The sequence below is a fragment of the Lolium rigidum genome, chromosome 3 (genome assembly GCF_022539505.1).
Source record: "Lolium rigidum isolate FL_2022 chromosome 3, APGP_CSIRO_Lrig_0.1, whole genome shotgun sequence".
In the NCBI taxonomy this organism is placed as follows: domain Eukaryota; kingdom Viridiplantae; phylum Streptophyta; class Magnoliopsida; order Poales; family Poaceae; genus Lolium; species Lolium rigidum.
Window position 1 is genome coordinate 33,095,645 of NC_061510.1, and position 15,944 is coordinate 33,111,588.

General features: G+C 45.2%; 2 protein-coding genes across 3 annotated transcripts; one reads left to right on the forward strand and one right to left on the reverse strand.

Moving 5' to 3' along the window:
* The first annotated feature begins 8,270 nt into the window (after positions 1-8,270).
* On the forward strand, positions 8,271-12,876 carry LOC124701398 (protein NPGR2-like). 2 transcript variants are annotated; one of them, XM_047233448.1, is made up of 7 exons: positions 8,271-8,555; positions 8,767-8,934; positions 9,025-9,258; positions 9,775-10,015; positions 10,138-11,354; positions 11,949-12,099; positions 12,211-12,876. In XM_047233448.1, the coding sequence occupies exons 3-7, from the start codon at positions 9,058-9,060 to the stop codon at positions 12,528-12,530; spliced, it is 2,130 nt and encodes a 709-aa protein (XP_047089404.1). In that variant the 5' UTR covers positions 8,271-8,555; positions 8,767-8,934; positions 9,025-9,057; the 3' UTR covers positions 12,531-12,876. The 2 variants fall into 2 exon arrangements, with proteins under 2 accessions (XP_047089404.1, XP_047089405.1); XM_047233449.1 differs by lacking the exon at positions 8,767-8,934.
* An 85-nt stretch (positions 12,877-12,961) lies between these two features.
* LOC124701397 (putative receptor protein kinase ZmPK1) lies at positions 12,962-15,706 on the reverse strand. The gene has a single exon (XM_047233447.1). It carries the CDS (start codon positions 15,645-15,647, stop codon positions 13,212-13,214), a length of 2,436 nt encoding a protein of 811 aa, XP_047089403.1. The 5' UTR covers positions 15,648-15,706; the 3' UTR covers positions 12,962-13,211.
* Positions 15,707-15,944: the final 238 nt, after the last annotated feature.

Below are 15,944 nucleotides of genomic sequence, written 5' to 3' on the forward strand. Positions count from 1 at the left end.
AAAAAGGTTGACTCGGTTAGTACGACAAATTTGGTTAAGGACGGGTCGGACAATACATGTGCCGAGTCAAATCAACACAGCATGATCGACACATCTATCAGGACCGACTTAGTTGAAATTGATCTGGGTAAAGCTAAGTCGGATACGCACGCCAAGTTTCTCAAACCGGTAGATACAAGCTTCGTTGAGCAAGAACATGGTAAAAGTGAAATCAACCTAGACAACATGGTCACCTTCACGCTTGACGATCTATGTGAAGAAGATCGGCAAGCACTTGAACGGGAGCTTGAACAATTGAAGGCTGAGAAATTGAAGCGGTATGTCAAGACAAGGAACGGGGTCATCAAGAAGGTAGCTGCTCCGACTCCTTCCGATGCGTTCGTCGCCGAGATGCCTAGTTATCAACCAATAACATGCAATACATCACCGTTGCAACATGTTGATAGCGGGGTTCAGTGCAAGCCAGTACTAGATTCATATTTAGATCTGTCCCCGCAGCAAACGTTGGATGCTCAAAATTCTTTGTCGGAGGTGCAATCGTCCATTGATGAGGGACGATTGATATTTACGGAAAATTCTAAGATGAAGCTCGATACTGATCCGTTTCCTATAAATGCGATTGACTTCGAGAACAAGAAAATTCTCATTCGGTCGGATCAGGCCGAATCTACCAAAGGAAAAAATGTTACCATTGATGATAATGCTGCGCCGAGGATGATCAAAGCAAAGAATCCAAAAGTAGGAGTGCAGAAAGTCGATGAAAGAAAGAGAAAACCAGCTCCAAAACCAAAACCGGTGGTTAAACAATTGTTGGACAAGTATACTGCACACAAGGCCAACAACGTGTTTAGTCGGCTTGGAAGAAGTAAGCGCTCTAGGTCTGCTTCTCAACATGGAGGTCATGTGCATTGGCAAGGAAACCTATATGACCAGCCGCCGTATTTTCCAATGGAGCCGACATATTGGGGATACCAGCCTCCTATGTATCTACAATATCCTCCATGGAGCTTTAGTCACTGGGCGCCATATCCTACAAGGCGAAATGGTAATTTTCAGCTGAAGTATATTTCACGGAGGTCTATATTCAGACCACACCTTCAGGAGAAAAGAGATCAGTTTAATCAAGCAGTCAGATTATGTGATGCTACTGTGATTCGTAGCAATGATGAGAAAGCAATCTCACGAAATTCAAATCTGCGCGGGAGACGCTATGCAAATGTCAAAAATTATATGGGTGAACGCAAGCGTGTGTGGGTAAAGCGTGTTGAGCTTAAGTCTATAAAATATTCAGATGATTTAGATGTTGTTCATGATCTGAAACTTGGGGATCACGAGTCAACTAGAGCTGTTATTTCTAATCCAAAAACAAGTGACATTGACGGAATTGCTTGTGGTTCAGTTCTGGGAAACGCTGCTGGTATGGAAGGGAAACATGCAAATAATCCAATCGTTGCATCCTCCATTACGGGTACAGGTGAGAAGTCTAAATCGGCTGGTGTGCAAACCGATTTAGTCATGCAAGGCTGCAGTTCAGGGACATATGAGAATATATCTTCAATGACCAATGTTGTACAACAACAGCGAAAGCCCGAGCTGGTTCGAAAAAGGCCCGATCTGGATCCTAGCTTGCAGAACAGTGGAGATAAGAGCATCTCCAGTCGCGTCCCCCAAACCGTCCCCCAAAGGGGTTTGAGGCGCGCCGAACAAAAAAAGCGTTCCAGCCGCGTCCCCCAAAGCCCGTTTTTGTTCGGCACGCCCTATACGGTGTCCGGCGCCCCGAGCCCGTCCCCGTCCCACAGGGGACGCACCGGGCACGCCGGACACAACGCAGGCGAGGAGGCGCGGGGCCGACGCGTCGGCGGCACGGTTAATTTTAACCTAGCCGTCGCCTACCTCGCGACGGAAGTTGTCTCGCGCGCAGCGGCATCTTTGCCTTAATGGCGACGGAGGGGCAGGCGAGACGTCTCGTCGGTCGCTGCGCAGCCTCCACGCGTCGCCGGCGTTCGCACGCCACCACCCGTTCCCGCGCGATCTTCCCGCCTCTTCTCGTACGTTCCCGCGCTTTCTTCCCGACGCCGGCGTCTATAAAAGGTCTCCGGCTCATCAATGGTAGCCACCACACCCCGCCGGCAACAAACACAGCCCTCGTCGCTCCACGGCCCGTCTCCTCCATCACCGGTGGCAATGGCGAACCGCCCGGCGATGGCCACTTCCCTCCACCGCCGTCTCCTCCATTGACGAGCCGGCAGCGGCGTGCGGCACTCGAGGAGGCACTCGAGGAGGAGGCCCGCCGGCGGCGTGAGGCGCAGCGAGCGGCCGATCTAGCGGCGTTCTCCGCCCCTGCCTCCGCAGCTCGAGGAGGCCGCGGCGGCAGCAGCGTGGCAGGAGCGAGCGGTGCGACACCGTTGCGGCGTTCGACGCCTCGACGGGACAAGAGGCGCGGCGGCGCCGGTACCGGGAGGACATGGAGCAGCGATGGGCTGACGAGCGCCGGCGCGCCGGCGCGATGAGCGGCGGCGCTGTTCCGTGAACGGCGTGACTCGATCGAGCGCCGGCGGCGTGACTCGATCGAGCTCCAGCGACGAGCGACGGCGGAGGAGCGTCGGCCAGGCGGGAGTCGGCGCTTACGGCGCTATGGGGAGGCGGGTGGAGCAGGTTGGCGGCGGCCGGCGCGTTTGCGGCGGCGATGATGGAGCGCCAACGGATGTGGAGGAGGAGGCGCCAATGGAGGAGGAGGCCGAGGCGGAGGAGACCGAGGTGGAGGACGACGACAGACGACGGCGAGTTCGGCTCCGGTCCGACGACGACGCCCCGCACCCGGACGAGACGGCCGATCAGCAACGCGCCCTCATCGAGTCGCTCGAGTCGGAGAAGAAGCTCCGGGACGAGGCCCGTGCCCGCGAAGAGGCGCAGGTTCGTCGCGCCGTCGAGCTCTCCCTCCGAGCGGCCCGACGAGGGAGGGCGGAGGAGGACTATCGGCGGGAGCGGCACCGTCCGGCCACCGCCGAACGCAAGGAGAGGAGGCGCGCGCAGGAGGAGCTGCGGCGTAGGGGAGGCGATGACGGGCGCGGGGCCGTCGAACGCGCCGCCGGGCGGTCGATAGCCTAGGTTTAGATGAAATCTAGCCGTTTTCATTCAAACTTTGTAATATATAATCAAAATTGAATGAAAACCTTTATTTTCCTGCACAAATATTCATTTGGGGGCGGCGTTTGGGGGACGCGGCTGGGGAGCGACGTTCTCTAAACGCGGCACGAGCAAAACACGTCCCCCAAACGCTCAATCCGGCGCGGTTTGGGGGACGGTTTGGGGGACGCGACTGGAGATGCTCTAAAGCACGTATTTTGCCTTCCAGTACTAGTAAAAAAGCTGATTCAGTTACGACATGTAAAAATGCAATCATGAGAAACAGGAGCTTCAGGCCATCCACGAGTTTGTGGGGTCTGGGTCTCAAGTCTACTACACAACGTGGGTATTCAACTAGTAGAGGCAGCCAGAAAGTTAGAGGTAATGACATATCTGATCAGCGGATGGTTATTTCGGCCAAGGACAAAATATTTATCCCAAAAACTACAGATCATCAGTATAGGCCGAGATACTTGGGGGGCAATATGATTAAGTCAGTTGCACCGGGTACTAAGGGGGTGTTTGTTTCAGCTTTTGGTGGCTTTCCAATAGAATAAGCCAGGAAATCCAAACAAACGGGGCAGCTTCGCTTCTGGCTTTGCCAAAGCCATTGGCCGAAACAGGCAGACTCGGGAAAGCACCTTCGGAGGTGCTTCGGATGGCTTCCCGCAGCTTTCCCCTTAACCAGCTAACCGTTTTTTTGACTTGCCCATGTCATTCGGCAATATTTACGTTGGCTGCCACCGCTGAGTGGAAGTATCTGCCTTTCCAAACTCCTCACAGCCCCGACCCGAGTGATTTGTGTCCAGCACTCACGAGTCACTATAGAGGAGAGAGCAGCACGCTAGGGTTCCCAAGTATCCGCGCCGCCACCCGCACAAGGCCGCCGCCGCCACTCCTGCCGGCCGCCGGCGACCCTCCCCCTCCTCCATTCCCGGCCGACCCCCGTCGTCCTCCCTCCCCTTCCGCCCGACTCGCCCGTCGCCGCCCGTCTCGGCCCGCGCCCGTCGCCGCCCGTCTCGGCCCGCTCCCGCCCGGATCCTTGAAGGTCGACGGCCCCGTCCCCGATTCGGCCGCGTCCCAACCGGAACGTACCATTGAGAAGTATCCAGTAGAGTTCCCGACCCCTCCCGGTGGTAATATTCTTCATCTTCTTTATTCACATGACTACAAATGCATTATTGTTTGTTTCATATTTTTTCTTTTATGTGCAGATACATATTATCTTGTTGATTCTGGTTATCCAAACAGAAAAGGGTTCTTAGCCCCTTTTAAGAACAACACATACCATATACCAGATTTTCGTCGAGAAGGACGACCAACAACCAAGGAAGAGATTTTCAACTATCTACACTCATCACTTCGGAATGCTATCGAGCGTGTCTTTGGTATCTTGAAAAACAAGTGGCGCATATTGAAGTATATTCCCTCTTACGGTTTGGTTACACAGAAAAGAATCATTCTTGCTTGCATAGCACTTCACAATTTTATTAGGGACTCGAACTTACATGACAAACAGTTTGATCGATGTGATTCTGATGAGAATTACATCCCTAAGGTCCAAAGACAGTCGGTAACATTAGCGGGTGATACTGCTCCGAGCGGACTACACACGGTTGATATGGACTCAACGCGTGAACGCATTGCTACCGCATTGTTCAATGCTAGAAGAAGATAATCGACTACTGCTAGCTTGGTTATTAATGACTGTAAGGACACTAATATGTATTTTGGATAACTATATATTTCATTATGGATGATGTCTTATTTGTGTAATGGCATGTATATGTATCAATGACAAAGCTATTCCCATCAAATACATGTTCTCAACACTCCAGGGTATTTCAGACAATTCATGTGTTCACAGCCAGACAGCCAGCAAATTAACCAAACAGTGAAACTCAGAAAAGCAGCTTTTCCTGCACAGCAGCTTTCCCTACACAGCAGCTTTTCCTGCACAGCCAGCCAGCCACAGCCCAAACAAACAGGCCCTAAGCCAGGTTCTCAATGGTGCCTGATGGGACTCACACATACTCAAAAGAGACGGGTACAACGACTACGAACATTGGAAATACGGAAATGTATAACTGAGAAGAAGTGTGACGAGAGGTTCAATCGTGGCAAACCTCTGAGGCCTCCGAAAATGGCATGGAAGGAAAAGCACATCACGGTGGAAGAAAACAGAAATGTAGATGAAACATTTGCTGATAAAAATTCAGAAAATATGAATGATGCGCGTACTGATATGGATGTTGATTACGGTGTGTAATCCGGCCTGCAGAGCGTTGACTTAGGCATCGGTTGATTTGCAACACTGTTAGATATTATGTTTGACCGATGCTCGTGTTAAGTGGCCGCAATGACTACCGGGGATTATCGTTCTAGAAGAACGATATGAATGAAAGAAGACGGCGGGAAGGAATATATCTTGACGTGCTTAATTCGACGATACTAAAACTCGGTACGTGTTTATCAAAAAGTATGATTTCCTTTATATTATGCATGTAGCAAGTTTCGGCTTTATCTACTTTCTAGTACATGTGTGGTAGCTTGCCAAGCCGATGTGATTAAATATATGTTAGGAAAATCGATTCTTAGTGTTACGGTTGGAAAGTGGGCTTATGCAGTAATTAGATATATGATTTAGCATATGAATTGGTGCGTGTTATGAGAGATCAAGTTATCACCAATTTTATTGTTAATCATAGGATTAAAGATGAGGAAAATATTAAATATGATAGTGTTTGCCCATGGATGGTTTATTATGATGGATCGGTTTGTAGAGAATGGCAAGGCATCGGTAATGTTTTAGTTTCACCTCACAATGTTATTTATGAAACATCGGTCCGTCTAGAATGTTTTTGTACTAATAACCAAACTGAATATGAGGCAATGTTGTTTGGCTTGCAAAGTTTAGTGGACATGGGTGTGAGGGACATAGATGCTTACGGAGATTCACTTTTGGTAGTACAACAAATTAATGGTGAATATCAGTGTTTTGATGGATTATTGAATAGTTATTTGGACCGATGTTTAGACATAATTAAGTCTATAGATACGATTACTATCTATCATATACCTAGGGAAGAGATTTCTAGAGCTTACTGCTTAGCATAACAAGCATCTGGTCATTACGTTGGCAATAAGATGAAAGTAGCAGAGAGGCCGATGCTAGCTGTTGTAGTTATATTCTAGAGCATGCAGCTGGTTCTGGTTCTGGTTCAGATCAGCAACTAGTAGTACTTTGTAAAGAAAGTTCAGTGCATGGTGCAGCTCATCTTGGAGCAGCTCAGCAACTTGTAGTACATGGCAGTCATGATTCGGCACATGAGTCACAAATAACCGAATCATCAAGTAATTTAGAGTTAGTTGATAAAGAGTATCTCTGATTAATTATTTGGAAGAACCAAGTCAAACGATCAGATAGTAAAATTTGGCAACAAGCTATATATCTTTAACAGATACTTTGTTGAATGAAGAATTAATTATATCACCGAACTACATACGGTTTGCTCTTAAAGTGTTCGGATTTCGATCAATCTAGATTAGTAATGAGTGAAATGCATGATGAAATATCCGGAAAACATCTGTCGGCTTATATTATGTGATGGTTAGAAAAAATTGGAGGTTTTCTTGGCCGACATTGTTAAGAAGTTGTTACTAGAACTGATCACTGGGTTGGAAAGACCCATGGAGAGTTGTAGAGAGTGTTCATATAATTTCATATTTTATGCAATCTTTACTTGAGAGAAGTTGCCCAAAGCACTTAATGGAAAATATTTTGAAAAGCATATGGCATCAGACCTGAAGACATTGTGGCCGATATATTATTTCAGTATCGCCCTACGAAAAATCTGGCCGATATGTTACCTGAAATATCGCTCTAAGAAGATTTGGCCGATGTGTTTTTAGTATATCACCTTGAGCAAATGTATGGCCGGTGAAGTGATCAACATCGCCCTAAAGTATTGTTAGTGTTTTTGATAAATTTAATTATACCAAAAACAGGGGGGCATGTGTTAATTGTAGAATTTGGCTAGTAGGTATTTGTGGGCCAAATTAATTTAAATGTGTGGCATTAGATCATTGATTCATACATATATGAACTTGCTGTTTGGAAGAAAATGCAGGCTATTAATTGTAGTCCAGAGAAGATGGCGCACGGCAAGTCAGGGGAAGCAAGTTATTTACTCAGAACAAATATATGATGTTTTACATGACCTGCTGCAGCTACAAGGACAGGTTCAAAGCAGATCCTGGGATATATTGAGCTAGCACGTTGCTACATCGGGCCTTGAAACCAAGCTGAAGGATTTTTCCCAAGAAGATGCAGCAGCGACAATGGCATGTACGTGACACATGATCAATCGTTATTACTGTGATTGACGTCATGCCCAGAATATATTATTCATATGCAAGGAATGATTGTACGTGAATTTGGCTCAAGGACTATTACGTGAGAAAGATCAACTATGTTTGGAAGGTTACACGTGATAACCCAATTAAAGTGGCCAGATTCTAGTCGGTTAGATTTTAGAGTTCTTTTCCTGTACGCCAAGTCCAGCGTGCCGTACGTACATATATATATGTCAAGGCCGTGGCCGATTGAACCCATCCAATCGAATCTATCAATACAATTTATCCTATTTACTTTTACGTACGTTTTTCTCTTTCGTTTACCTGGCGGCTCCCTAGTAGTTCTAGGGTTCCGTTGATCTTTGCCGTTTTGCGTTGAAAAACGGTCGTATCTCCTCTCCGAAATCGAGGATCCTTTGTTGATTTGCTCGGAAATCATCCGTTCGTCGTCACGAAAGCACGACGATTATTCTGGTGTTGCGCGGCAGATTTTCGTGCCAACAGTCGCGCACTTGCTAGCTGACGCAGAGGATGAGGAGGCGATGGAAGCGGCTGTGGACGCGGAAGTGGTGGCAGCGACAGCGACCACTGAGGAGGAGAGGGACGACGACGACCTAGAGAGCTCAATTTGTTAAAAACCTGTCCTTGCAATAGGACGTTACCAAAATTCTCAAAGAGCGAGGATCTATCTGAAAAAGCCTGTTTCTCTCTTTGACTATTCCGACCCCATTGTTGTTGTGGTTCGACACCCGGAAAGTTCCGTATACACCGACCGCGCTTCTGGCCCGCCTAACAGGCAGTAGTAAACAATTTGGCAGATTATTCGCTGTCATCAGCTCGCGTTTCTTCTTCTTGGATTTGGCCCCGCAAGAATTGGAAGCGGCCTCCCGCATCCTGACCGAATCGCCTTTCCTGTCGCTTCCCCGCAACCACCCCGACCCCCGATTCGCCCAGTTCGCTTGGATTGGCGGCCAGGACGATCGAGCCGGGGGGACAGGATTGGATTTTGATCATCTGTTTGTGTTATTTGGGGGGAAGATCATCGGTCGGAAAGCTTCTTCCTCGTGGCGAAGGTGAGCAAGTTCTTGGACCAATCGGTTTGGTAGAATTAGCACTCACCGTAGAAGCTTCTCCGTGGAGAATTTTCCTGATTCTATTTGCTAGCGAATTCAGGAGTAATCTTCAGTGATTGTATTTTACTGTATGTGCCAAGTTTGGAGTCTTTGTTCAAAATCGCTCGGATTGATTTTTTTGTATTAAAGAAAAAAAAACCTGATGTTGCAGTGGTGAAATCTTTTACTGGTGCAAACTTCCGAGACCATTCATATATGTTCTGTCCAGGACAAGAACATCTTCAGAACTGATAGAAAGGCAGACTCGGATGCTCAATCCCCAAAGCATGCCATCAAATGGTGACGCTTTAATCCAATTATGTACAAGCAACTAGTTTGTGTAAGATTATTGCTCAAATAGCACCAACCTGTGCAATGCCGTGGTTACCAATCATCAAACACTGCGACTCCTAATACGTGATTCTAACAGGGAAATGTGCTCGGAAGGGTATGATGGTGGAGCATGATGGAGGGCAGGGAACAGAGGAGGAGACCTCGTAAACTGTTGCGCTGGATGGCGATGCAATGCCTGTGCTCCGGGGAGCAGGCCGTTCGGGTGGATGAGCTGGCACCAACAAATGGCGAAGTCGAGTTGCAGGCCAACAATGCCGGTATTCAGGAAGCCGAGTTGTCCCTTCGGGAGGGTGATTCCCTTAACTATGAGGTGCGTGCTTCCTCTTGTTACATAAATCTTTCCTTGACAAAGTATGGTAATAGACTGAGGCAAACTGAGTACTTCTGTGGAACATGCTCATTGTTTGGAATTTTCTACCGCGGCGGCGCCTATGTTATGTTTCCTTATATGTTTGCTTCACGCTGAACGATACTATACGGAACTTAAGTGCTTGATTACGGAACTTAAGTGCTTGATCTGTTTATGTGACTATTTATGTGGCTTGTTGTCTACACTGTGTTGTAGCATAATGTGTCGAAAATATCCATCTTCGACAGTTTGTGCATTCTGTTCTGAAATTATGTGCCACCGCCTGCCATTTCTCTTCATTATGATTATACGATGTCTTTTATGCTAGTTTTTAGTTACCACCACATTCAGTACGACAATACAGTACATACACTGAATATGTGCATCCCGTGTGCAGATAAGTACCACATCAATCTATAGTTTTTTCTTCATCTCAAATGCTTTCACATGTCTAAGATAGCATCGACAATTTTTCAGGAAGCAAGGGCATTGCTAGCAAAAGTAGAATACCAACAGGGGCATGTTGAAGAAGCACTTCGTATGCTTAATGGGATAAATATACCTGCAATGGTTCCTGACGTGAAAATTTCAATCACTAGATTAGCAAGGGTTCAACCAGATTCCGGTTATCCCCCAATGTCCTTGCATTCTGTTAATCTAATAATGGAGACCATATATCTCAAAACTATAGCACTTCGTGATCTTGGGAAGTTCAAAGGTACAACCATCTCTTCCCTATATTTTGTAGGGTATTTTTCTATGGATGCCCATTATGAAAATCTTTTCCTTATTCTTGTAATGCTATTTCAAACATTACGTCAACTCACTTTTGTTTTGCAGAAGCTGCAGAGCAGTGTAGTATGATATTGGACGTTATAGAATTGGCACTGCCTGAGGGTTTACCAGCCAACTTTGGATATGGTAGTAACTTTAATGCAACAATATGCAGTGCCGTCAAGTTGCTTCCTGAGCTATGGAAATTAGAAGATTCCCCTCCTGAAGCTCTCTCGTCATATAGGAGAGCTCTTCTTAGAAATTGGAACCTCGATGCGAAGACCATTGGTACAATACAAAAGGAGTTTGCTATTTTTCTCCTATACAGTGGCTGCGAGGCCTGCACTCCAACCCTTCGACCCCAATCACATGGTTCATTTGTGCCTGAAAACAATTTTGAAGAAGCTATTCTTCTCTTGATGATTTTATTGATGAAATTCAACCTTGGAAGGCTTGAGAGAGACCTAACTGTGATGCATCATCTTACTTTTGCATTGTCCATGTCAGGGCGGTTAAAACCTTTAGCCACCCAGTTTGAGAAACTATTACCTAGTGTGTTACACAGCAGAGAGTGGATGTACAATGTTGCGTTGTGTTACCTGGCAGAAGAAGATGATCTAACTGCCCTCAATCTGCTCAGAATGATATTGAGGTTTGGAGAGGATTCCAGTTGTATCAAAGAACTTCTTCTATCTTCAAAAATTTGTAGCGAGAATGGTGCATGTGCTGAAGAAGGTGCCTCCTACGCACGCCGAGCCCTTGTTAGTCTAAATGGTGGTTGTGACCAGTTAGAGGTTGTTGCGGACCTTTTACTTGGCATTTCGCTCTCCCATCATGCTAGATATGCTTTGAGTGGTACGGCAAGAGATACTCAGCAGCGTGAAGCACTTGAGGTGCTCCGTGTTGCTGGAAAGAAGATGCAACCCAGGGATTACAAGTTACTGTACAATCTCAGCCTAGAAAATGCTGAGCAGAGGAAACTAGAGGCAGCAGCTTCATATGCAAAGAAGCTACTGAAATTGGAGAATGGATCAGAACTAAAGAGTTGGCTCCTTATTGCTCGGATCATGAGTGCTCAAAAACAGTTTAAAAATGCTGAATCTATTGTAAATGCTGCCCTTGATCAGACTGAGAAGTGGTGTCACGTAGATCTGTTGCAGACCAAAGCCAAGATTCAGGCTGCAAACGGGCAATTTAAGAAGGCAATTGAAACTTATACGCAGCTTCTTGCTGTCATTGAACTTAGGACGAAAAATTCCCGCTCTGGGAAGATGGTGTTACAGGTAGCTACTTCATGAAAACCTTTTTTGGAATTCTTTTCTAAAGGATATTACTGTCATGATTAATATTTTCACAATATTATCTTGTATTGCTGTACTAAGTATTTTTGCACATGTCATGACAAACTGAAAAATATGTATCTTTTTTGACAGACTAACCTCTTAGTATAAGAAAAAGCAGGAAGCACAACTTTTGTCATCTCGTTTTTTCGATAAAGGGAAATGCATTGATATCAAGCTGACATCACCTCCTGTTTTAATACAGTTGGAATGCCGTGCAGTTGCCCGATATATTAAATTTTAATGCTCGTATTGAGAGCATTGTTTTCTATGAAAGAGAAAAACTTAAGCCCGACATATTAAATTGTAATGCTCATATTGAGTGCATAGTTTTCCAAGAAAGAAGTGAGCCTAGCTCATTTGCTTAGGGAAGTGGATGCACCCGTTCAAGTCCGAGCAATTTAGGTTCTTATTATTTAAAAAGAAAATCACTTACCGTATTCCTTTCAAAAAAAAGAAAGGGGGAAAACTTAATTTGTTTATCGAATTTAATTCAAAGAAAAACAAACTCTCTAATACTGCTATGCTTTTTTGCAGGGCTCGAAGGATGATAGAAGTAGAGAAACAGAGACATGGTACGATCTGGCCCTTGTGTACCTAAGCTTGTCACAGTGGAGGGATGCAGAAATTTGCATATCGAAAATAAAAGCTATCAATGCATATTCCCCCTTGGCTTATCATTCTACAGGTGATTCATATTCTTCTTATCACCCAACTTCCCCGTTCTCAAGTATTATTGCATTATTTTGAATTGTCAATACAAGTTCATTCTTAATACTTGTGATATTTACCAATGCAGGAAAGCTACATGAGGCAAGAGGGTTTCTCAAGGAAGCTCTTGGAGCATATTCCACAGCATTAGACCTTGAACCTAAGCACGTACCGAGTTTGATATCAGCCGCCGTTGCCCTTCGGCAGCTTGGCGGGAGGCCCTTGCCTGCCGCAAGGACCTTCCTAACTGACGCGCTGAGACTGGACAGAACTAATCATGTTGCATGTTTTAACCTTGGTTTAACCTATGAAGATGAAGGGGGTAGTTCATCAGCACTTGAAGCTGCTGAATGTTTTGAGACGGCTGCTCTTCTGGAAGAAACGGCCCCGCCGGAACCTTTCAGATGACATCGCATCAGTATTTTTATAGGGAATAATAAAACTGGGAGAAGTTGTAGATGATCACATATTATATTTAGGTTGAGCATTTTAGAAAAGAAGTATATGCAGTACAGGAAATAGTAAAATACAAACACATGTATGATCATAACTGCGTTGATTTTACCAACATCTTGAAATTACAGCATGACACATTACAACCAACATTTTTTTTGCTATGGATGTATATATTTGATTGTAATCTTGGAATATGACAAGTGTAATGGTGTAAATATCACTGCAATATCAGACCATTTTGAGCAGCAGGAAACACAAATAAGATATTGTAATGAGCACTTAAGGCAGACATCAATAACAGATGGATTTTATTTCTTTTAGTGAAAATAAGTTTAGCAGAGTACCATAACTGGAAGAACCACACTTAACATTCCATTAGGAAATTAGAGCATGTACAATCATCAATCATGACATCAGTGTCATTTCACACACTAACATCACACATTCAAATGCTTTCAAAAAAAAAAAAACATCACACATTCAAACATTCTCATGTTTTTACTAAATGCAACAAAACTTTCATCAATGACTACTACTGGAAAAAGTTCCACACTGTGGCATGCATACATCTTTGACCTAGCAACGAAATATTGTTGCCATATTTAAAAGGTCACATACAAAATTAAATTGGTACTACTTGTTCGCTTCATCAAATGATAGGAGAGTCTGGACAATAGATTCCATAGTTGATCTCTTTCTTCTATCTTCCTCCAAACAAGAAACAACCAGTTTGACCAATGTTCTAGCTTGTACATAGCTGAATTGTCCACTCAATTTGCAATCCACAAATCTGTCGATCCAAGATTCATCATTTCCTTCCAGTTTATCTGCAAGCGTTGTGACAAGCTTCCTGAGCATACTATGCACCTCTGCATCTGAACCGACGGTCAACTCCGAGACTCTGCTTCCAGATAAAAGCTCAAGAAGCACAACTCCATAGCTATACACATCAACTTTCGACGTGATAGGGAGGCCAGAAATCCACTCAGGAGCAATGTAACCTGTCGTTCCTCGGACATGAGATGTGTTCTCACTGGACCCACCTCTGCTTAGTAACTTTGCCAATCCAAAGTCAGTGATCTTAGGCTCAAAGTTCTTGTCCAACAGTATATTCTCAGGTTTCACATCACAATGAATGACCCATTCCAAGCACTCATGGTGAAGATAGGCCAATCCTTTCGCAACTCCTAACGCAATATTGAACCGTTGCTTCCAGTCCAGCGAGATATTGTTTTTGTCACTGAACAAAATGCTAGCCAGTGAGCCATTCTCGATATATTCACAAACCAACAGCCTGTGAGATCCCTCTGAACAAAACCCCCATATTCTCACTAGATTCATGTGGTAAATCCTGGCAATCACACTCAGCTCAGCCTGGAACTCTTCCTTACCCCGACTAATATGCTCCAGCTTTTTCAGAGCAACTGGTCTTTCATCTTCTAAGACACCTTTGTACACTACGCCTGAACTTCCCCTTCCTAGCTCAACTTTGAAATCTATTGTCGCCTTCACTAGTTCTCCGTAACTGTATCTTCGAAAATGACTAGTCATCACTTTGTATCCTTCCTCGGCCGCCCATAACTCTGATGGCCTAAGCTCTCTTCCCAGAACAAAGAACCATGCGAATGCTATAAAGGAAACTTCAACAACAAAAATTGCAACTATGAAACCGTAGAAGTAGAACCACTTTGATTCTTCCACACCATTGTTATGCACTTCTAGATTTGGTAGTATGCTGCTCATCTGGTTGCAATCAAGACTAGGTGGTGCAGAATCAAACACGTCCGAGTAACGAAAAGTTGTGCTTGAAACATTCACCTTGGAAGGAAGCTTGAGATATATTGTTCGCACATCGGTTGATGGATAGGTCCGTCCACTAAAAAGACCAGCTTTCGGATAGCATGACCCTGTATCTTCCTGGTATTGAAAGCCTTTGCAGGTGCAGTCACCCATGCAGGTCCTCTTACAAGCATGTAAAGAAACCGAGCGAATATGCCGCTGATCGGAGCCCCAAAAATCTGTCTGCGGGAGTCTCACAAACTTCATAGGTTCCTGATTATGACATGTTATGTTGACAATAGCATTACAGCCTTCAGTCCAGTTACCTGGGTTCCTCATCACATAGCCTGGTGCGCATGAACATGCAGGTTTAGGTGAGTAGTGACAGATTCCATTAGGACCGCATACGCCATGGACGTTGCAAGCAAGGGACAGTGCTACCATTGAAATTTTCCATGAACCATCTGATTCATTCAAGCTGTACAACCGAAGATTACCGTCAGGATCCAGAGTTAGCCTTCTCTTAATCCCAGGCCCTGCATCAGAGGCCACAAGTGGTTGACCATCAGCAAAATCACTCGACCCAAAACTCCCGTTGTTGTCCAACATCCCCAACCTAGTATTGTTGTACTGGTTTCTATTATCCTGGTAGAGAGTCTGATCAGGGTCTGGCCAGTATATATCCGAAGCTTCAGGAGTGTCATATATAAGTGACAGTACTGATAGATCACTGAAACGGAAGATGTAGTTACCAGGAACAGGTGATTGGGTTGTAGGCACTAACTTTGTAGAAGCAGTGATGGGCTGAGTTGGTAGGAAAGTGTCTGTGGGTGAATCAAAACTTTGCCATATTGTCTTGCCATTGGTATCCTTCAAGATGAAATTCCCAGTATTCAACAGCTGAGCATACTGGACATTTCTGAAGTTGCCACCAGCTTGCCACACAACTGTGCCATCATAATCTCTTAGGACCATATTTCCATCCCTCTGCAAGGCCAGGGTTGACCTTTTGACATGGACAGGGCGGTCGCGATTTGCACTCCAGACGACGGTTTTGTTTGCCGCCTTGGAATACCATATTGAAAATGTGAAGGCATTGGTGTAGATGTTGTAGAAACCACAGGAGAAGGTGCCATCTGATGATTGCAGCATGTCAGTTTGGAAGGCTTCGACGGTTAGAGAGGATCTCAAGGGAAGAATGTCATGTGCTACAGCTCTTGAAATTGAAAGGAGAGCAAATGAGCAGAGGAGGGATGCGGTGGGAAGCAGAAGTGAAGGAGGAGGAGCCATGGTTGCAGACACGGTTTCAGCTAATGGCGGCACAAGTACTACTTATAAACCATTCATTTCTAGTGGAATTCAGAGTGCTTCAGTGTCCAATTTTTGAAGAACATTACTATCAATCAATAAGTAGTCCAAGTTAGGTTTTAGCAGTCGCTACGCTCGATGAAAAGTCCTCACGGAGAATGACACATCTTGGACAGATCAATGAAGACAATGTACAAGGCTTATAACTATCAGTCAAGGTGGGGTCTCTCTTATCCTTGTACAGCTAAGCTGATTGTTGCTTTGTATTGATTTTTTTGG